This window comes from Gamsiella multidivaricata (genome assembly GCF_025024155.1).
Source record: "Gamsiella multidivaricata strain RSA 2152 chromosome Unknown BC939scaffold_4, whole genome shotgun sequence".
In the NCBI taxonomy this organism is placed as follows: Eukaryota; Fungi; Mortierellomycota; class Mortierellomycetes; order Mortierellales; family Mortierellaceae; genus Gamsiella; species Gamsiella multidivaricata.
Window position 1 is genome coordinate 573,136 of NW_026251712.1, and position 21,983 is coordinate 595,118.

Here is a 21,983-nt window from a genome sequence, read left to right on the forward strand (position 1 = left end):
GAGACTATCAATAACGACACCATGAAAGAAGAGGCATGTTGCACAAGGCGATGATGCATAGATTGTCTGCTCGGTGACTGGTGTGTTGGTGTATACAAGTATTTGTCGCCAATGTGTATGGGTGAGCCGTCAGCATCCAGCAAATTGTTCGTCATTCAGAATCCAAACCTAGGATTTATCAGAAACCATGAGGAATTGAGCTCGGCAATTGGCCATAAGCCAACTTGACCAGCAGGACATTGAATAATACGTTTTCTATCACTGTGTCCTAACCAATCAAAAAATATATTTTCTTTCAATCCCTTGACTTGCGGGGAAAATGAGCGAGAGTAGGAATTGACGGGGAAAAGGACTGTGCTTGGCCGTTTGATTGGCGGTGACTATGAATAGACTACTTTGGGCGATGGGGATGCATGCGTTCCTTTTGCTTTGCCCTCTCCCGCACACTACGCAGACTCAACATTCAATACTTACATTTCTCTGCCCTCATTCAACCAAAGAAGCATCACACCCCGCCCTTTGCTCTTGCTCCTACCCTACCAGCGACTGCATCCAACTCTGACCAACCGAGACGTAGGAGGGGAACATGAACCCGTCCTTGGAAAGCGGCCCTTCATCCACACTCAATTCACAGCGAACACCACATCAGCACCATCAGCACCACCAGCACCAGCACCAGCACTCCTCACACAAGACCCCACACTCATCTCATGCTCCCCACCTAGAGGACTCGCCTGTCGTCGGACGTCAGAGAGTCCGGACAGAACCCTCATCCCGTCCCCAGCATACGCACGCCTCCTCTTCTGGTTGGCTTGGTCCGTACAATGAGCAGCCCTCGCCTATTTCGAGAGGCAGGTCGCCACGCAGGCCACGGATTACAGGCAGTCAGCATTCATCAACAGCATTAGAGCGCGAGACCGCGGGTGTCGGCAATGGATCGACGCTATCTATCGAAGGACATGACAGGATACTAGACACGCACAGGGCGCTAGGAAATTGGCAGAAGGACGGCGGATATAGCAGCGGCAGTAGTATCAATACTGCAGAGGTTGCTGACGGAAGAGGAGAGCTAGATCTCATATCGAATGATGCAGAGCTTACAAGGCCGTCGATGGAGCCCTCAAACAGTCTTCAGAGCTTGGTAGAGTCCATTGACGACGATCATGTCTTTAAGCTGACAGAGATGACTAAGAAGCGGGTCGAGCACAACAATCCAACACAAAAACGACAGCGCGTCGTCTCCTTGCCCGCCACTGAGGCCTCATTAGGTAAGGACAGATGCAAACAACAAAAAAGGGTTACTGTTGACAATGACAATGAGGACCATTGTCAGGCTGACAGACACACAACCCCCTCGCGCATTCCGTATGCGCTTTCTCATGTGCCCTTCGGTTGTTCGTGATGACATTAGTACTTATTATTTTGTTGCGCTCTCTTCAATTGATATCCCATAGCCGCCAATTTTCAGCCTTCTGAAAAGACACTCCAGTTCTCCAGCTCGTGTAAGGCCTATCTGGAATCAAAGTACACACAATTATACCAGTCTATCGATGGCGGGCACTCGATCAATCGTTTGCGGAAACTACATGAGATTTTACCACAGCTCAAAACAACATCGATATCAAAGCCTGCATCCGATAGCAAGACTTCAATGGATGCGGGCCAGCAACGACCCCGCAAACTGAAGAGCGATAAGTATCGCTTTGTGGATAAGGTCGAGGAGTCGAGTTGCATATGGGACGTGGATCACATGGAGGCAAAGGCCGCTGCTCAAGCTGCAGCCGAAGCGGCAGCTCTTGCAAGGCGACCCGCCATAGCGAGTTCGAGGCATGGATCACAGAGCAATCTTGTCCAAACAGCACCATCGATTTTGCGCAATCCTAGTCAATCATATCTGTCATCGACGTCTTCAGAGAGTCTGGCTATCGAATCGTCATTAGTGATGGAATCTAAGGAACTGTCAGCAACCACTCCGAACCCGCCGTATCATAATCCAACTACAGTCGGAGGTGGATCCAACGTACCTGCTGCTATGTCACCATTGAGCCATGATATATACAACGCAAACGGTATTGAGTTTTCAACCATGGAGACATCGCCGTCGAAGCGAAACTCGTTCCTGGGAATCTTTGGCGTACGCGGCAAGAAGGTCGGACCAGATATCGATCACTCGATCCATGGCGATTCGCCACAATCTTCCGGCTACGGTAGCCCACGGATAACGGCTACAGCATCGACACAGGAGCGCCGGTCGCTCGACAGTCAGCACAGCCCTTACGTCCAGTCGGCGCATACATCTACTCAGGGCCAACGGAGCCAAGCGATAACAGAAACAGCTTCATCATCAATTGCTACACCGCATTCAGGAATGGCACAGGGCAACGTAATATCTGACACGCAAACAAAGCAGAGAGCATCGCTAGATGAAGTTGCCCGTGTTGAGTATGGGGAAGGAGGTGGTATCGCATTGACGGATGACGAAAATAGTGGATGTTGGACGCCACCGTCTCAATGGCCACAAGGAGAACGCATTGATGACAGTCAGGATGAAAGCGATAACCAAGCAGCAGCTACCTACAAGGTATGTTCAACGGTTATTCTGGAAGTTATATTCTATTTTCAGTATTACCAGAGAGATATCCACATTTCATGGAGACACATGCTAATTGCTTAATGCTTGCTCTGAAATTCACATAGCGGTCATCCTTGCTTCGACTCAAGGACAAGATGACATGGAAGCGCGGACAGAAGGCTCTTTCGGCCATCCAGCAGGGCGAGCCGTATCAGAATACTACTCCGACAATCCCTGTCCAAGGAAGAGCTTCCTTGTTCGACATCAGCAAATCAGTAGGAAAGAAGGTCGATCCTTCCTTGGCCTATCTACAGGGGCAAAATTTTACCCGTACATCTACTAGCGAACCCTCCTCTAGCAGAAACTCGATGGATAATTCTGTTCGACCTAAGGTACTGTTTGAATTGTGCGCTATATTTTCTTGCGTTCATATTTTGATATGACATTGCTGACACGCATTTGACATGGTGCTTTTGATAGTTGAATATCAGGGTCCTGAGCAGTAGCTCTTCGCCTGGGCTGGACCCAGTCAAGAGTCCAGACGGTGTCATGGTCAATTCACCACGAGTTGTTCCAAGTTCCGGTCTCTCTGATGTAGTCAATCGTACAGACAAGTCTCCCAGGGTCAATCCTGCGTCGCGGATGGAAAGATCGCCATTATTGAACCCCTCCAGGACCGAAAAGTCGCCACTGTTGCCGGCTTCGACGTTCGCAGGAGAGGATATTGCTGGCAATGCAGTTCTAGTTCACACAGATATCTCTAAGCAGGCCGCATGTGTGGCGTCGCAGTTGCTGATAGACGTGGAGCGGATCCCCAAGAGGCTTCTCCAGCGCCTGAAGACTCGACCGGAGTTGGCGTCGATTGACTGGACTGCAGATACAGGTAAGGCGTTTTCCTTTGCTCTGCTTCAGCCTTGAATATCTCATCAAATCTTAACAAAATCATTCAATATTTGTCATTGAATGGTGAATAGTGGACTTGAGTGCACTTTGGACAGCATCTGAACCACCTCCAACATACGAAGAGCACATCGGTATCTCTGATATGATGAAATCTTCCAGCCTATACCCGAGTCATCTTGACGAAATTGACGTTCTGGAAATCCGCTTGACGCTGGGTGTTGAGGAACCAAAGGACCATGATGCAAAGAGCCGGGCACGCAAGTGGGATCTGTTGGAGTTGAGGGTCGAGCAGGAGTTGGATAATGGCGAGAAATGGATTAAAGAAGCCATGAGCTGGTCTAGAGGCAAGGCTAGCGCTATCGAGAGACATCAGCAAGCTGAGATAGCCAATAGCGGAGCGTGGAATCTGGATGAGAATACGCCCTTGTCCGAGGAACCAGAAGCCGAGGAAGCTCCTGATGAATCCATTCCTTCAACCTCCTTGGAAGCTAGCGGCGGCGCCAGGTTCAAGCATAACCAACTTTCACCTCTGGATGCGATCAAGGACAGGAGAACACGTCGGGGATTGTCTGTGTCCTCTGTGCGAGATCTGAGTGGTTCCATGTCCTCTCTCCACACCTCGGCGACCTATTCCTTCCAAGCCAGTGTGCAGATAACACGGGAAGCTGTCGAGGAGATGCGTGTATATGTGAGAGAGTGTCGCCAGCGGCTGGAGATACTCAAGGCCGCCTCGGGCGCACAGCTTTACGAGAAGGAGCAATTCTTCAAGGATGTTGTGGACAAGTTCACGGTGGAGTGGAACGAATCGTACTTTGTGAAGTTAAAGGAGGTCGAGGACCAGATCCAGATGATGAACCTCAAGAGGATCGAGAACCCCTGGATGGATATGCTTCTTATCATGCTGTCGTGGTTTATCCGAGGCCTGTTCTACCTTGTGGAGGGTGTGACGATCGTGATCATCATCATGCGGAATGTGTGGGGCCATGCCAAGAAGGGCTATGGAGTCGTGCGTAAGGCTAAAAGGGAGCAAGAGCGACTGAGCCATTATAATGGAGGGAAGGTCGCAGAAACTGCAGATAGAGCAAATGGCTCCGAATCTGCTAGCGCCCAAAACGCAAAAAGTCAGGAGGAAGGGAAAGCAGTCGATGTCGCTGATAGCCAGGAGCAAGGCAACGGACATGTCAATGGGGGGGTCGAACTTGTGGGAGAGTGGGCAAAGTAGATCCGTTATTACACTTAATAATTGTACAGTTTAATGATTCCTGTCCTGGGCAACAGGATGGAGCGTGCTTCTTCTTGAATAAAGAAAGCAAATGGTGAGCATAGCATTCCATCCATGGTCCTCAGTTGATAGAGCGATGAAGGTTCAAAGGTGAGAGAAGGGACTAAGTAGGAGACAGGAGACGTGTTTATAATTTCCATAATTTCCCAAAAGGAAGGACCACTCCGAGACCAATGACATAAAGTTTTGTTTTCCCTCCCCTTCACTGCGCTTCACTCTTCTCTTCACTTCCTTGTCTTCCTTACACCTTCCGCCACCATTCCATTTGAACCGTTCCTTTGAGCTTCTTCCATTGCGCCGACAAACGATTTCCTTCCCCTCACAGGCATACACAATGGATTTTATCACGACATTTGTTAAAGACAAGGATGGCTGCGACAGTGGTGGAGGACAGAAGCCCATGGTCGAATTGCAGTGGTATCACGTCGCCATTGCTTCGTCCCTTATCCTCGTCAACGGTATGGATGGGTGCATTCCCTGATCGCCACGCTCTTTTTCATCTATGAAACTTCAGGATCAACTCACATCCTTGTTTATTTTTTGTTCTTTTGTAGGCATTCTCTCGATCGTGTTGGGTCTCGGTCTGGAAAAACGCCTCTTCATCAGTGCCATCCGCTGTATTGTGCAATTGTCTATCATGGTAAGCAGAGCTCAATAGCATGCGCCACCTCTGTGAAAGACGATGCTGCTTAGACAAGAAAAGATGTCTCTTGACAAAGAGAAAGATTCGGGAAGAAAAAAAAATGGCTCATCTAGTGTTTTTCCCATGCTTGTGTCCTTGAAAATCTACATGTCCATCTATCTATAATTTATAGGGTCTGGTCCTGGAGAACATCTTCAGCTCCAATAACCCAATCTTGAATTTTCTCCTGGCCTGTAAGTCTTTCTGATGATGGTTACAATTTTCGAAATACGAATTGTATCCCCACCCGCCTGAAAAAAAAAGATTAAGCAAAGATCTGATAATGCAAACAACCATCTCTTTCAACTGAACGGTCTAGTGTTACTGATTTTCCTCGGTACCTATGAGGCTGTGTTCAACGTTAGCAAGCGTCGGCACATCTACATGGTAAAGCGTTGGTCGTCCTTCTCTTTGACGCCCCCATCATGATTCACTACATTTAACATTATGTCATTATTTTGAGAGACCTTTAACGTTTATCAATGTGTCTATTGAATCTATAGTTTCCCTCGGTTCTACTCTCGATGGGATGCAGTTGCTTAATCATTGCAACGTTTGGTAAGAGTCCTATCCACATCCTTTTCCTGTCTGGGCGATCATGGCTCTATCATGATGCAGTCATTCGATGCGCCTAGGGCAAACAGCAGAAGTTGTCGTTGTTTGAAATCCCCTTGTTAACTAGCCCACTTTTTTTTCATGCTACGACATCAACAGGAACGAGGTTGGCTATGGGTGTCGACCCATTGCACTCGCCAAAGGAGTTCATCCCAGGTAAGGGTATTTCCATTCCGTTGTCGTATAGTCCAGCTCATTGTGCTACACTGTGTTACTAAAGCACTAACGGTTGAATGCTTCTTTCTGCGTTAGTCTTGGGAATGTTGCTCGGAAACACAATGACGGGTATCTCGCTGGGTCTGGATCAGTGTCTTAGTCAATTCAGGTGCGTGTTGAGCGTCGAAATATTAACCATCACGATAAGAGACAGGAAGGACATGGAACTGATATTTTAATCCTCTCCGTCCAATTAGCGAGAACAAGGAAAAGATTGAGCTGTACTTGTCGATGGGAGCGAGCCGCTGGGAGGCATGTCGTCCCATCGCCGTCGAAGCCATGCGTCGCGCCATGTTGCCCACGATTAACCAGATGAGGTATGCCAGAACGCTTCAGTCAACCCACAGTATCATGGAGAGAATCGACGACAGCCGACCATTGAGGTCGCAGGCGCACTTTATCTGACTTGTCTTCTCTCTTTTTGCTCCGCTTGGATAATACGCGCATGATAGCATTATTGGACTTATTTCGATCCCAGGAATGATGACCGGTCAGCTCATTGCTGGTGCCTCAGTCATGAACGCCGCCAAGTCCCAGCAGATCATCATGTTCATGATCTCTGGTGCTGCCGCGTTCGGAACGCTTTCCTCTGTTTTGGTAATGATGAATTATTATCACGACTTTTTTACCTCGCTTTGCATATATGGTAATGCTAAAAACATGTCTGTCTTTATTTTCGTCACCTGCCTTCCTTATTAGATCTGTCTTCGCGTCTGCTTTGATTCCTCGGACAGATTGCGCCCAGAACGTATTATCAAGACTAAATCAATTCTCCCCAAGAGCGTGGGCAATTTCTTCAGCCGTACGTTGGACGCTTTCCAGCGGACCTTCTGCTGCTGCTGGTACAAGCCCCGCAACGGCTCCAGTCCATCGTCGTCTCCTTCCTTGGAACAGGGTGGTCGGAGCCCTCGCCAGAACGGTAAGGGTGACCAGAACAACAAGAGGGACAGTAGCAACAAGGATAGCGACAACAACAGCAGCAACCCCAGCAATAGTAAAAAGGATAACAAGGATAACAAGAGTAAGGACAAGCAGAGTGGGAACCAGGAAAACGAGGAGGCGGATGAGAGAACTCCCCTTGTGCGCTCAAAGTAACAGCGCGTCTTTGGCATGCCGTCCTTTCTACATCTTTATCTAAAATAGTAATGAATAAACATCTTTCCAGCATTGCTCTAAAGCAGTTGTATGTGTGCCTTGGTCAACGATTTTATTATTATATTACAGTTGTCAGGTTGTCCTGCGTTCACTTGTGCACTCTCCGCCCACCAATCTTCCCAACCCTTGCAGACGCCACCAGTGCCTCCTTGAGCCCTCCCAAAGCCTTTGTATACACGGGTATCAAGTCCTTCACCTCCCGCTCCTTGACCTTGATCCTTGAGATCTTCTCCCAATGGCCAGCCTTGGAAAGCATCTCTTTGAAGTGTCGTACCTCCTGCATCTCCACGAGCGAATAAGCCGTACCCGACTTGCCCGCACGAGCTGTACGACCGACACGATGGATATACTTCTTCATGTACACTGGAGTATCATAATTGATCACCACTGAGACTGGAGCTAGATCCATACCGCGAGAGATGAGATCTGAGCAGATCAAAAGATGGATCTCGCCCTTATTGAAGGCCCGCAGGATCGCTTGGCGTTTAGATTTCGGCAGGTCGGAAGAGTATTCTGCAACGACGATGGTGCTTTCTGGGACCGCAGATGAGGGCTCTGTGGATGCTGATGTTAGATCGTTGTCGACTTCCATGTCTGTGGGTGCTGAGCTCAACGCTGGTTTCGTGGACGTTTTGATATCTTCCATCTCTTCCTCGTCTTCGTCTTCATCTTCGGCTTCCGAGTCGTCACTGCTGGTATCGCTACTAGAGTCGCTCGAATCGTTGCTGTCACTACTTGAGCTGCTCTCGTCGTCCTCGTCGCCGTTTTCAGATTTCTTATCTTCCTGGATTTCTTTGATGTCATTCGTTTCTGATGCAGTGGTGGCGGTCGGAGCTGATGTCGTGGTCCTGATCTTTTCATAGAGCTGCACCAGTTTGTACAAGCGATGCGCAGATTCCACGGATTTTGTGAAACACAAGGCGGAACGAACGTTCAAATGGTGCAGCAAATGCAACACCATTAATGGCTTCTCGGATGTCTCGCACACAACCATGTTTTCCTATGGTGAATAAACATAAAACGCTCTGGATGAGAACTCTGATGCCTCAACATCAATCCCACGCCCTGCACTTGAGATAACAGAAAAAAGAAAAAGAAAAGGACTTACCGTAAGACCAGCAGGAGTAGTATACTTTTGCTTATCATCTCCGTCCTGTCCTCCCTCCTGAACCGCCACGTATTGAGGGTCTGAGAGCTGGAGACTTGCAATCTTGGCGGGATTCCTGGTCAGCGTTGCAGAGAAGAGCAGCTTTTGTACCGAGAGCGCCTTTGGATCCTCGACATCTGACTCAGGCAACTGGAAAAACGAAGACAAGAATCCTGGGGCAATGGCATCGTGGATTGGGAACCTATATCGCAGAGCGACGTTGTATGTCAGCTACAGACCCCTTACTCAGCGTTCGTCCTCACAGTCACCAAAGCGACATTTGGTGTCCTTACCCATATTGATCCTGTTTGACCTGGATCGTCTCCGATCCGTTTACTCCCAACAATCGTCTCTCCGGTGAAGGATGAATCGCCGTCAAGATATGGTACAGCCAGTCCTGGAAACTCTGGTTCAACAGCCGATCCGCCTCATCGATCACCAAGAACCTCAAGTGCTGCAATGTAAAGTTAGGCGTCGACTTGATATGATCGATCAGTCGTCCAGGTGTTGTAATCAAGATATCGACTCGACTGTGGCCACCCAAGACCTGAGATCCTGTAGCATGTGCTTCGCCAACGAGAATGCTTTGCTCGTGTGCGAACGAATTTTGTCCGGTTGAGGTTGCGATTTTGAGATCTGTGCCCTTGACAAATGTCTCGAATGTCTCCTTGACCTGAATGCAAAGGTCGCGCGTTGGAAGGACCACAAGAGCACGGAGTCGCGTTACCACGCGCTGCGAGAGAATCTAGCACAAGAACAATAAACACCATACGCACATTTGAGTACATTTTCATCCGCCTGTCTTATATTTGTCCACATGACGGAATGTCCCATGAGTTTCCATTTCTTACCTCGATGATAGGAAGAACATAGGCCAGCGTCTTTCCACTTCCAGTCGGCGCTGACACACAGAGATCGCCTGGCGCTTTGCGAACGTCTCCCAAATGCCTCGCCCTCATCAACACGGGAATCACAGCCGTCTGGACCGCAAAGCACTCTTCGATTCCAGCCTTCTTGCACTGCTTGATCAGCCTCTGTGAGAATCTGAACATAGGCGCCTCGATCGGTGTGTTTGTTTCTGGTTCAATCTTTGTCGGATGTGCCAGCCAGTCCGGAATACCCATGGATTTGGCGCGCTCTCGTTCTGTGGCAGAGATTTCTTTGGCCTCAAAGGTAGGAAGAGGTACGAGGGCGAGATCTGCGAGGGCGGCATCAGCGGCTGCATCGTCCACAAATTGTTTAACGCCGTCGATTTCTTGTTCTGCATGTTCAATTTCGTTTGATGGCCTGTCCTCCTTTTCTTGAATCTCGGCCTCCATATCCTCGTCCTGGTCCTGATCCTGATCTGCAGATGCCGGTGCTAGTGACGGTAATGGCGTGGTTGTGACAGGCCTGAGAATTCCTTTTGCTGCTGCTACAGCCGCCTCTGCCTCTGCCTTCATGACTAAGCGGACGTCGTTCGGAATCAGATCCCTATCGTTCAATTCTTTGGCTCTCTTCTCCCATTTCTTTCCATTCTTCCGCGGTTCCTCCTCCTGGTCCCTGCCGCGCTTATACGAAATCTCTATAACACTGGCGCCGGATTTCTTGGTATCTGGTATTGACGGCTGCTTTGTGCCATCATATCGGACATGTTGGTTCTGTTTTTGTAAAGATTCGCCCTGCCGGTCTTGCGTAACAGTCGTATCCTGACCTTTACTCTTGTTCTTGTTCAAACGGGCGTTGAGTTTTGCGAGCCGGTCCTGTGCAGACGCTGATGGAGTTGAATGCTGGGTATGGGCCCCCTTGGACGTCTCCTCCTCGGCGTCGTATCGCTTGATATTAAACATGCTGATGCTCCTCTCTCGAATGAACAGGTTGGCGAATGACAGCAGAAGCGTTGACCCATGGCCCCACAGAAAAAAAAGAAAGCGTGTTTACCTCTGTGGCTTAAGAAGACCCCAGCAGTCCATATATCCCACCAAAACCATGAAATTGGTGGCAACCAATTAGGGGGGCTTCAAATGGAAAGCAAATCCGTCCCCAAAATGCGTAGCGTTCAGAGTTCAAATCCACTCCGCATTTGCGCTACGTATTTCACTTTTCTATGAAAAAAAGAAATAATTGCTCTTATTCATTCTCAGGACTTCCAGTGCCATCGCTTCAAATACGGTGAATATTAATCTACGAGTGCGAGACTGGAACGAGAGATGTTGGATTTCTCCCTTGTTTTGGACATTAAGTGCTGGCAGCACAAAGAGACGCCACGGGCACAGCTTGAAAATACACTTGTAAAGATGAAATGCATGATATATCGTTTGTTTATTAGAATGAAGCGTGGGTAACGAGATAGTGAGCGAGTAAAGGAGTGAAGAGTAGTAGCTACTGAAGATGAGATTTGCATAAAAAAATAACAAAAACCAAAAAGTACGACTCAAAGCTGCAGAGGAAATATCGGCAAGGGCTTAAGCACCGCCACCACTGCGGTCGATCTTCTTGGCCTGGATACCATAGTCGATATCCCTTTGGTTCTCGACTTGAACCACAATGTTGGAAAAGGCCGATCGGCTGGCATGCTCCTTCAATCCACCCATCACCTCCAAGAACTCATTGAACTCGATTGTGCCCGAGTTGTCCAGATCAACCTACCATGACAAATCAGCATGAACGGAATATATCAATTACTGGTGACACGAAACCGCAAATACAAACGAGTTCAAAAAGGCGCCAACTTACCTCATCGATAATGTTCTTCAGGACTTGAGTGTCAACATCCATGTCGAGATTCTTCAAAACCTCGCCGAGATCTTGACCATTAATATGACCATCGCCGTCGTGATCCAAAGCTCCAAAGACTTTGTGGAACTCTGCCAGCTCCTCAGGGTCGAACTGTGCTCTTGAGTAAAACGAATCAGGAACACTCGCTCCTGTTGAGGATTTGCCTCCCAAGCGGCCCCAGAAACTCTTCTGCTCATGCTTGTCGCCTTCAATGACGGGATGTCCAACAACAGCATCGGGCGTGATGGTCGGGTATGCGATAGGGCTGACAGGTAACCCCATCGTCCTCAAGAACGCCTTTGCATCCTCAGTCTCCTTCAATTGACGCGCCTGATCCCAGTTTAGTTCCTCGGCCATGATCTCAACGACTCTTGGCAGGGCATCCAACGCTGCGTGGACGTTCAAGAATGCCAAGCGGAGACGACGGGCCAAAACATCCACGGCTGTGCAGGCGTACTCGCGTCTCACGGCATAACGGACCTCCGCTTCGATGTAAGGGTAAAGAGGCGAAACCCTTCTTCCGAAGACAGGCCAGCGTCTGCCAGTTGTTTGTGCAAGTGAGGCAACAGCCCAAGCACGGTCGCCGTAGCTGTTGGCAAGGTGCTGGGCAATTTCGGTCTCTAGTCCAAACTGCTGAATGAGGCGAATGAACATCGTTTTGCTGTATCCATGTGATCCAATGAGCTTGACGCGGTCTGTCGAGCATCCGCGGGTAGGTTGCAGGTTGAACTCTTTGATAGCCTTGTCGATAGTTTCAGCGGCCATTGCACGGTAGGTCGTCCACTTGCCTCCGGCAATCGTCAACAATCCGCTTGCACTGACATTGATCATATGGTTGCGAACCAGGCCCTCAGTGCTCTTGGCAGATGGATCACGGACCAAGGGACGGATTCCAGACCAGGCAGCTAAGACATCTCCACGGCGGACCTTGACATCTGGATTCAGATAGTTCTTGACTTCGCCCAAAATCCAGTTGATCTCATCCTCAGTCGCCATGGGATTCTGGGTGACCTGGGTCGCAGAATCGGTGGTTCCTGCGATGGTGTTTCCCTGCCATGGCAAGAAAAAGATGACTCTTCCGTCGCTGGTGGCGGGGTCCAAGAGACCCATGTTTCCAGGACTGTAGTAGTTTGGCAGAATGATGTGAACTCCTGCAGAGGGTGAGACAATTGTCTGGATCGAGGGATCATCCAGTTGACGAATACCATCAGTGAAGGGTCCCGTAGCGTTGATGATACCCTTAGCCTTGACGTTGAACTCCTTGCCCGTCATGTTGTCTCTGACGCGTGCTCCACACAGTCGCTTGTTGGCATCTTTGTGCAACTCGACGACCTCGACGTGGTTTGCGATGACTGCACCATACTGAACTGCAGTCAATCCGAGAGCGACATTCATGCGCGAATCGTTGTGCTGACCATCGTAGTAGACCATGGCTCCGACCAGCATGTCGTTCTTGAGCATAGGGAACGCCTCCAAAGCCTTGCCCCTGCTCAAGAAGTAACTACTCTCCATGCCTTGATGACCCGCCAGCAGATCGTATGCCTTAGATCCAGCCCAGTAGTATGGAACTTGCCACCATCTAGTTGTCAAGGTACGCAATAAAATACACTATGAGTCCAGAGTTTGTTTCTTCCAATGCGCCTTGACCTTTGTTCTTAGAAATCGAAAAAAGAAATAGAAAAGGCATATACTTGTAGATGGGCAGCATGATCGGCAACTGATAGCTGAGATAGGGGGCAATCTTTAAGAAGTTGGCGCGTTCGTTCAATGCCTCCTTGACAAGATTGTACTGCTCAATATCCAGCTCACGCACGGCCTTCTCCAGGTAACGGACACCTCCATGAACAAGCTTCGTCGATCTTGAGGATGTTCCTATAGTATTCAAGAACGAGCAACAAATGCAAATATATGTGAGGACAGTGACTTTGATCTCGTTGTCTTTCTAGGGCCGCACTAGAAAAGGCACGTGCATCTCGGCTTTGCAGATGAGTGGGACGCAAGGAGCAGTAGAATTTTTTACATGCCCGCCCGCTAACGATGACCCATGAATAAAGATGGTGACCCTTCTGTAGATGCGTCCTGTACTCCCTACTGCTCTGCTCACCATGCATCGCTCTCCCTAGCTATGACTCAAGGATGGACTCTCGTAAACAGGGCTAATTAAATAGACCTGCAGAGCGAGCGAGCGAACGATACACATGTCCTGATACCAAAATAGCAGATGTGTGCTCTTTTTATCTCCTCCTGGGTCCCTTCTCTATTTCCAAGATTCGCTCATTTAGATTCTGTAACTCCAGCATATCCAGCCCCAATTGGTCGAATGCCCTCATCCCGGCAGCCTTCTGTAGTCACCCTGGTGTTGCTTTGAGAGTATATTTGGCGGCTACGTTGGGTTGGACTAAAGATGTGTGTTTTCTCGCCGTTGATCGTTGTCGGTCCTTTTGGCGTATGGCATTCAGAAATGCCTCCTTGATCTTTAAGCAAACAGAGTAGTAGCTTACCAGCAGAAAAGTCATCGCGCTCGACCATGGCGACCTTCAGTCCACGAGTAGCAGCATCGACTGCACACCCAGCGCCTGTAGCACCACCTCCAATAATCAGCAGATCGAACACGTCCGATTCGTCGTCTGCTGATGATTTCGTGTCAGAGGCAGCTGCTGTCGTCGCTGGTGCCGATCCTGAGCCTGACCCTCCTGGAACACTTGCTAGCAAAGAGAGCCTTTCCTTGGCGCTGACGATGTTCTTGATCGCACCAGGACCCTCCTGCAGCATGCGGATCATCTCTTCGCGCGAGGGTGGTGCCCAAAATGCGTGAGGACGAGTGGGGTCCCTGGGTGCCTGCTGAGGCTCCAGGTAGATCATTGAAGAATGAGGAGGATACTCGAAATGATCGTCATCGAAAGATCGGCGCTGTTGAAGATTGTAGTAGTATCCTGTAAGGGCCAGGGTGGTTGCACCCGCGGTGGCATAGGCGGCTCTCCTGCCAAACGAGCTTGTGTGTCGGGCACCGGTTGCGGGGATTCGGCGCCACATAGTGAATAGGTCAGATCAGTTGTCGGGGGGGGGGGGGGGGGGGGGGGGTGAGTGAGGGGAAGAGGAATGAGGAAGGACTGGAAGGAGAGGAGAGAGAAAAAGGAAATGAGGAATGAGAGGTGAGCTAAGAGATCAGAATTCAGAAACGAGGAGTGGTAGTTTTTAATGCAATACTGTTCATGCATATGTGCACGTATAGTCCATGCGCTTTGTTATGAAACCTGCGTTTCCCACTGTGTTGTCTCCTTCGATCCACGTTTTGCGGGAGAGGGGAGAGGTTACAACACACCGGCGCGCATCCCATCGCATCCCATCGAGAAGTACCCCGTCAGCCTTGACAATGCAATGCTGTCATGGATAAGTCCACTTTCTCCTACTGGCGCGTGTCAGATGCTAAGAGATGACGTTCCATCTCTGCCGCATTGTTGTTCTTTTCTGTGCCTGAGATAAGGAGCATTGTATTGCCGAAAGTGCATTTCTGTCGTCTCGGCTAGAGTGGCCAATTCGAGGAGATTACGGACTATGTCTTTCAAGGGCTGATCCATTAAACGCTGGGGAGGTTACTGCACCGTTATGCTCCATCGCCGTCAAGAGAACAACGCACCTAAATCCCATCAGGGCATTAGCTATAGCCAAGGGCATCTTTTCTTTTCTTTTCTTTTCTTTTCTTTTCTTTTTTTTCTTCCCCCCGGTCTCTTTGAATGCGGTAGCGTCGACCCCTTGTGTTCCCATATCCTCCCATGTGAAATCCAAGTCGAATCATCGTCGACTCCGCCCAAACTCTTTTTTTGTTTTTGTTTTTTGGAGCGATCTTCCCGCTCGCCAGTACCCGTCCATGTACTGTACAACAACCGAATCGTCTCACGGACACAAACGACTGGGTACAAACACGGCTTTCATATTCCATCTCCAATCCATTGCGAAGAGACATCCATCGTTAGGCGTGTATAGATCAACGGAGCGTTTCAGATGGCAGAATGGACGTTAATGAGACGCAGTGGCAGATCCAACTGAAGGATCAGAAAATGTGCGCGCCCGACATGAAATTTAGTGGCAAAACGCCTTCATTTCTTGATTTATGTAAACGTTTATTATTTGGGGATATTTGGGGATATTTGGGATATAAGTACATGATGCAAAAGCGTCCTCTTCTCTGTCGAACTTCTAATAAATATATGTCCGGTGCCTCGTTAAGCCTTGCACTCGCTCCACATCACCGGCAGCAGAACCACGCACGCTGTCCACATGACGCTGAAGGCCCTGAAGAACGTGGCCGGGACCTCTGCCCACGTTACCTTGTGGAACATCAACCAGATCGAGTGCAGCGCAACCGCATAAAAGTGGTATACGAGTACCATCCGGCGACGTGTAATTCCTGACAAAAGTCCCACGGGCCCTGCAACACATTCACCACCCATTTTAAAGTAGCTGAAGCAGCCGTCTCGAAGCACAATCAGGTTTTCGTCTATTGTCAAGTCAGACATTATCATTAAATAGAACACAATATTGTTAGATTTGACTCATTGAGTATACATGTACAGAGCTGATCCTAAGGTAGCATGTTTCTGGTCCTTTACCTGCGCCCGAGAAAAGGGCATACAGAGCCTGAGCAAGTACATTGATTACGCCGCTCAGCTCCTTTCTCTTCCAGAAGAACAGCTCCATTTGCACCATGGTCTCCTCCTGATCCTTGGTCACATCGCCCTTCAGCATATCCCTCAGGTATACCACGTCGTTCAGCGCCACCGTCATGCCGCCTCCTGTGAGTGGGTGTCGCATATTCATGGCATCTCCTAAAAGAATTACTCCGAGTTCTGAGCTGGTTGAGGGCGGCAAGAAGCTGTTGGGCATCGATCGCAAACGCTCTGTCTCAAGTGCAACCATAAACTGCTTCTGAACCGTCGCTGGTAGTTGTGGATGAACCGTGGTTTCCAAATAAGACCGTAATGCGCCCGAACTGGCCGAGGGCAGCTTGCCAGGAACATCGACTAAAATGCGAGTGTCCCTGCTCGAGATCTGATACATAAGAATGGGTGAGGGTGTGGCGAGGATAACGTGACCGTGGTTAGGGAAAGGAAGTTGAACATCCTTCATGACGAATCTAAAACATATGTATTCATAGTCGGTTAGAATGGACTTGAAAAGGTAGAAAGACAATGTGCGATAGGCATTCGTTCCTCTATCCATCCTGTGAGCATATGCTTACCCTACGAAGTGCGATGTGGTCTCGACGGGCTTCTGGATGAACTGCTTGCGGAACTTTGAGAAGCATCCATCGGCAACAACGGTCAGTGGTGCAAAGTATTGTGCGGTGACTGAGGCGGCTGTCGATTCTGTGTCCTTCTTTTGCGTACATGTAATACCAATCACACGGACACCATCATCGTCGTGCACCATCTCGTTAACGGTAGCCTCCACAGTTGTGACACTAAATGTAAGTAGATGGGTCAGACGCTGTTTTTGAACCTCTCCCATACTACGAAGGTGAGTAGTTATATAATCTGTTTTCTTACTTTGGTGTTTGCGAGGCAGCAGCTCGAAGTTTCTGAATAAAGCGACCATGGTGGAAAGACCGTCCCTGGTCCTGTTTACCGGTCTCGGCGTCCGTCAGGTACGGGATGTGCACATGTTCCGATCCACGAATGACACCATATCCATATGTGGGGACCGCATCAATTCCCTCCAGACAGTCCGCTAATCCCAACTCTTTCAATGCCCTGTATCCTCCTGGCTGTAGCAATTCTCCAACGATGCGGTCGGGTTCGCTCAAGTCTCTCTCTACAGTGATAGGCCACGAATCAGAATGTTAGCGTTTCAGGGGATACCACGAAAAAATAATTCAGGATGGGCGAAGGCAGATCAGGCCACTTTTTTTTTGTAGTCCACAAACGTAGATCGGAATGTGATGCCAAGGCAATTGAAAGCGTACCGAGCAACAAGATCCGCTTGTTTTGCTTTGCAAATGCCGTAGCAAAAGCAGATCCAAGGACACCAGCACCAACGACAATGATGTCGAATGTGGATCCGTTTTTAGGAATAGGCACAGTCGCCAAGGATGGAACGAGGGCCTAGTGGTCGGATCAGTTGAGGGGAGAATTAGCGGGAAAGCACTGAAAAGGGGGCCATGCGATTACAGCGAAGACTGCGAGACCGTGGTGCTCATAAAAGGTGGCAGCGGTGGCTCACTTACGTTTCCGGGCATGTGTAATAATGTATGTCGGATATGATGCGAGGGTGCTTGAGGAGAAGAAAGATGAAAGAGTGAAGGAAGGGAGGGAAGGCAAGACGAGGAGATGAGGAGGAAAGAGATGAGAGATGCAAGTGATGAGAGAATCTTCGGACTGGACCTTCGAAGATTCAGTAAGAGGCGGTTTTAATCCTTATCTTAGTCTGGCTGCTGCCCGAACCGGTTGACCTGACCTCGTAGCTATTGACTTTTCATTGCTGCAAACAGCTGTAGTTGAATCTGCCCAAGTTTCGCCAAACTCTAACGCACAGTCACTGCAGAAAAAAAAATCAGGCCACCTTCACCGACAGACCTCAGCCGTTCCTTCCCCACGGGGTGGACGTCGAAGGAGAAACCAATAGACACAGGAAGAAAAGAAAAAAATAGCACCATCAGAAAGCAGCATGCATGTGTAGGCGGCACTTTCTTGTTGTGCCATATGGCATCGGAATAAAATGAAACTATGCATTCAGTGGTGTGAGTTCGGGGAGCAGTGTCCTTTCGCGGCCTTGTATGGATCCCATTGGAAAGCGATGCAAGGATCCGTTCAACTATCCGATTATCATATGTCAACAAGGCGGACAATCGATTCGAGTTGACCTCCTCTTCATACTCTTCATGGTAACCGCGCTCACTTCGTCTCTCGTACTCGCGCACCATCGCTGCAGTTTTGTCATACCACACCACCGTAATAGGGCGAATATCTTATTAATTTTATTTCTAATGAAGAGTGTCCAGGATTTTCTTTGCTTGAGCCTCGCACATATCCAGCCATTTCTCATGCTCCGCCTGACCACGAACAAACAATCGTCCAACAAGGATGCAATCGTGATTCTTGCGGTTCAGCTCCTGCAACAGCGCAGTGATAGCAGACTGGTCCTGTGGACTGTAAAGCGAGGTCGCAATCTCATCTGCCAGGGCCACAATCCCTCCAGTGCGGTCATACAGCTGGTCCCACATCCTAGCAAGATCTGATGGCTTGAGCGCATTTGTTGAGGGTGTTGCGACAGATGCTGTTGCTATTGTAGAATCTGACGATGACGAAGAGGTGGCAACAGTGAAGGATGGCTGTGTGTCGAGGCACCGCTGCTGCAGTTTCTTGAACAACAGCCTTGTCAACTTCAACAAGGTGTTTGCGCGAATGCTCAATTGCTTCTCCTCTTCCGTCATCTTTTCGTCGCCATTCCAACTATCGTCGCTCTCGTTCCCACTATCATCCTCGTCCTCATCGTTCTCAATATTCCGATCCTTCCTGTCGTCGTTGGATTCGATCATCTCCTTGACCTCTGCGATCGCATCCTCCATTGTCAACATCATATCGCCCCACTTCTTAGCCACTGCTTGTCTATTCGATCGGCTTGCCTGCTCAAAGATTTCACATGCCTCCCACACAATTCCTGTTTTGACCAAGTATCCGTCATTCTTTGACGATCCGCTTTCTGAAGATGATACCTCATCTTTGGTGCCTTTACTCAAGCCATGAACTGCGCCCTGAGTGCTCAGTTTTCGTTGCTGGATCTGAGCCACCCTCTCGATCTTGTTGTCCAAAAATTCGTTCATGAGTCCTGCAGTCGCTAGGAAGATGTCGTTCGCCAATGTTTGGATCTCACGCTTATATGTCTGTCCTGCGATCTTTACAGGGATCGAATCCACGAATCCCGCAAGACGGAAGCATGTCTCTCCAAGGGCATCCACCATGCCAATGACAGTCTTTGTCTCTGCTGGAGGTTTACATGCTAGTGTTGCCTTGGTCACATCGTTCGAGAGGAGCTTTCCGAGGCCGGCTTTGAGTACGATAGAAGATAAGAGAGTCGAGGTTAGCTGATTGTACCTTTGATGATCGATCCGATGAATAAAGACCAAGCAGACCCAGTTACAACTTACCAAGACGAACGCCAAATGCTTCCCCATCCCAGTTTTCTTCGTCATGCTGTTCCTGCTGCTCTTGTGAAGGTACATTATCGGTACCATTCAGGGTCAAGCTCGAGTTCAACTGTTCGACCAAGGCGTCCAACGTCTCTGGGACAGCGGGGACCGAAAGCGGCTGCGGTTCGACCACATACCCCATGACCATCTCAATCAAATTGCGAATCTTTTGCTGTGCTTCCTCTGTCATTGCTATAATGTCGTCCCTCCTTCACTGAATGAGCTGATCGTCCTGAGGTGCAAGTTTTCTGTTTTTGCTTCCTCCACCAAAAAAAAAAAAAAAATAGTGGCAACAGTATCACGTGGAGAACGTGCGTAGCATTCAAACATGGAACATTTGATAGTTATTAGCAGAGATATCAGCGGATTGATTTTTTTGGTGAGATATTGTCAATTATGGCTATTTTGTTAAGCAAAACTCCTGTAGTTGACAATGTCTCACCAAAAAAATCAATCCGCTGATATCTCTGGTTATTAGACATGATAGATCGATGATAAATATTCAGTCGAATGCTGTGTTGGTATAAGGCTAAAATGCTACGGTATGGAATATTGGCAAATGTATGCGTCCAAAAAATCGTCTTCTATCGCTGGAGTGTCCGTGTCAGCCTGCAGGTGTTGTGGAGGATCTTGGACAGTATGCGGAGGATTCTGGAAAAAATAAAACCGCCCATCGTCCTGCTGCAATGAACCATGTGCGTCCGTTTGTAGATGTGGATGCCTCAAGGGGAGCTGAACTTCGTATTTGTCTTCCTGCTTTGAGTAAAAGGTTCCTTCAGCCTCGGTATGCGGATGTTGTGACAAACCTCGAGTGCCCTCAATACCTTTCTGCAAGCGGCCTCGCCGTCTCGGAGGCTGTGGCCACTGCTCCAACCCAACGTATGAGGGCTGATCACCATTAGCATTGTACATCATGGCAGCAGCAGAACCCCGAGGCGGCAATTCCGAGGATGAAAGCCTCGTCCCGCATACAGCCTTCACAGGAGGGGGTAGAGGATAGCCAGGATAGAGAGACCAAGATTGCAGGTCCTTCTCTCTATCAAAAGGCCCAGGATTAACACTTGATGTGCTCGCTCGCTTCTTCCAAATGCGGTAGATGATAGCAGCTCCGATACTGCATACTAGAATAAACGCCGCAAAAGTTGATCCGACAATAATGAATAGGCGCGTGGTATGGGATGCTGGGTCCATTGCTCCAGGTGTAGGTGAATTTGTGGAATTAGAGGAATTAGATGTGCCAGTTGAATTAGGTGTACCGGTTGTATTAGGTTGCACAACGACTGGGGCGATGTAATCGGATATCCAGCCTCCAGTCCTCAAACTGTAAACCAGAGTCATTGCCGTAGGATAGGTGTAATTGCTACTGGTGGTATTGACACCACCCCAGACAATAAAGTAATCGTTCGAAACAGCGCATGCAGGTCCTCTCCTTGCATTCGCTGCTCCTGCATCCTGACCCTGTGTCCAAGTCGTGGTGGCAACATCTAGGGTGTATATGTCGCTTAGTGGCGCTCCTGTCGGGGTTGCTCCTCCAAATGCAACCATTTTCGATCCTTCCTGGACAGAAATAAAGCAGGCGTTCGTTCGCGCGGAGGGCACTGTGCCTTTCATAGTATCTGTGATATTCTTCCATCCAGTAATTGGACTATAGGCGAACATCCCTGGAACCGTTCCACCAAACAGAAACATGCTCCGCAAACGCTTGCTCCAAGCAACAGAGTATCCGGCCGTAACGTTCAAACCCGGGTACATTGGAATGTTGTCAGCCACTTGTGCAATAGTATTCAGCCGTGACATAGCCACACCAAGTGTAGTTCCATTTTGCGTATTGGCGAATCCGTTCGGGATGTAGATGAGGTTGTTTTCCGGATCTGTTGTTGCCGCCTGTCTAGAGGCGTAGTTGAACGCGTTGAACGAGAACTTTTGATCCCATGAGCCGGATTGAAAGGTATAGGTGTAGACGGCACTGCTGTAAAGATGAATCTAGGTTTTGTTATCAAATGAAAGAGCGCTGGCTGTTGCTGCATTGGTTGGACCCGAGTCAAGTAGTCTGAAAGCCGGGCTGGAGATGCTCCATGAGGTCGAAAGATCGATCATAAATGTCTGCGTGATAAATGTAGGAAAGCCCCATTGGTATCCCCCAAAGACGTAGAGGCCTTGACCTTCGATGAAAGTAGTGGACGGCTCATGTGCGACAGCTGGCTGGTATGGTTAACCTCTGGCTGAAGGGCATAAGGCGGTGTAGAGTAGTAGGGGGGAATGTATACGAGTGGGGCTATGGGAAGGATGTAATGGGTAGCAGAAGAGGGCATATCGTGGACGATGACTTGAAGGTGGTGCAAAAACAAGAGAACATGAAATGTCAAAATGGCAAAAAGGTGATATGAATGGGTGGTGGCAGGGGACAAGCGAGGGCCCCTGGTTCACAGCAGAGTAGGGGGTTTCAGTTAAGTGTACGCGTTACACATT

General features: G+C 49.0%; 6 protein-coding genes across 6 annotated transcripts; 2 read left to right on the forward strand and 4 right to left on the reverse strand.

The window, feature by feature from the left end:
• Nucleotides 1-586: 586 nt before the first annotated feature.
• Nucleotides 587-4,697, forward strand: BC939DRAFT_498976 (uncharacterized protein; the record flags this gene model as incomplete). The annotated part of the gene is made up of 5 exons (XM_051559885.1): nucleotides 587-1,268; nucleotides 1,455-2,581; nucleotides 2,698-2,964; nucleotides 3,053-3,455; nucleotides 3,547-4,697. 5 exons carry the CDS (start codon nucleotides 587-589, stop codon nucleotides 4,695-4,697), a joined length of 3,630 nt encoding a protein of 1,209 aa, XP_051417014.1.
• A 72-nt stretch (nucleotides 4,698-4,769) lies between these two features.
• Nucleotides 4,770-6,969, forward strand: BC939DRAFT_517562 (UPF0014 family; the record flags this gene model as incomplete). The annotated part of the gene is made up of 8 exons (XM_051561174.1): nucleotides 4,770-5,215; nucleotides 5,312-5,397; nucleotides 5,573-5,633; nucleotides 5,759-5,837; nucleotides 6,122-6,210; nucleotides 6,307-6,379; nucleotides 6,468-6,587; nucleotides 6,723-6,969. Exons 1-8 carry the CDS (start codon nucleotides 5,092-5,094, stop codon nucleotides 6,967-6,969), a joined length of 879 nt encoding a protein of 292 aa, XP_051417015.1. The 5' UTR covers nucleotides 4,770-5,091.
• A 527-nt stretch (nucleotides 6,970-7,496) lies between these two features.
• Nucleotides 7,497-10,443, reverse strand: BC939DRAFT_437338 (P-loop containing nucleoside triphosphate hydrolase protein). The gene is made up of 4 exons (XM_051553686.1): nucleotides 9,424-10,443; nucleotides 8,866-9,317; nucleotides 8,534-8,774; nucleotides 7,497-8,425 (listed from the first exon to the last, which is right to left on the reverse strand). Exons 1-4 carry the CDS (start codon nucleotides 10,399-10,401, stop codon nucleotides 7,514-7,516), a joined length of 2,583 nt encoding a protein of 860 aa, XP_051417016.1. The 5' UTR covers nucleotides 10,402-10,443; the 3' UTR covers nucleotides 7,497-7,513.
• Nucleotides 10,444-11,016: 573 nt separating this feature from the next.
• On the reverse strand, nucleotides 11,017-14,191 carry BC939DRAFT_391914 (FAD dependent oxidoreductase-domain-containing protein; the record flags this gene model as incomplete). The annotated part of the gene is made up of 5 exons (XM_051551993.1): nucleotides 11,017-11,196; nucleotides 11,288-11,527; nucleotides 11,600-12,908; nucleotides 13,021-13,201; nucleotides 13,831-14,191. 5 exons carry the CDS (start codon nucleotides 14,189-14,191, stop codon nucleotides 11,017-11,019), a joined length of 2,271 nt encoding a protein of 756 aa, XP_051417017.1.
• Nucleotides 14,192-15,431: 1,240 nt separating this feature from the next.
• On the reverse strand, nucleotides 15,432-17,877 carry BC939DRAFT_437344 (squalene epoxidase). The gene is made up of 6 exons (XM_051553687.1): nucleotides 17,553-17,877; nucleotides 17,292-17,430; nucleotides 16,876-17,140; nucleotides 16,569-16,790; nucleotides 15,940-16,463; nucleotides 15,432-15,827 (listed from the first exon to the last, which is right to left on the reverse strand). Exons 1-6 carry the CDS (start codon nucleotides 17,562-17,564, stop codon nucleotides 15,553-15,555), a joined length of 1,437 nt encoding a protein of 478 aa, XP_051417018.1. The 5' UTR covers nucleotides 17,565-17,877; the 3' UTR covers nucleotides 15,432-15,552.
• A 431-nt stretch (nucleotides 17,878-18,308) lies between these two features.
• On the reverse strand, nucleotides 18,309-19,704 carry BC939DRAFT_498981 (uncharacterized protein; the record flags this gene model as incomplete). The annotated part of the gene is made up of 2 exons (XM_051559886.1): nucleotides 18,309-19,372; nucleotides 19,473-19,704. The coding sequence occupies 2 exons, from the start codon at nucleotides 19,702-19,704 to the stop codon at nucleotides 18,309-18,311; spliced, it is 1,296 nt and encodes a 431-aa protein (XP_051417019.1).
• Nucleotides 19,705-21,983: the final 2,279 nt, after the last annotated feature.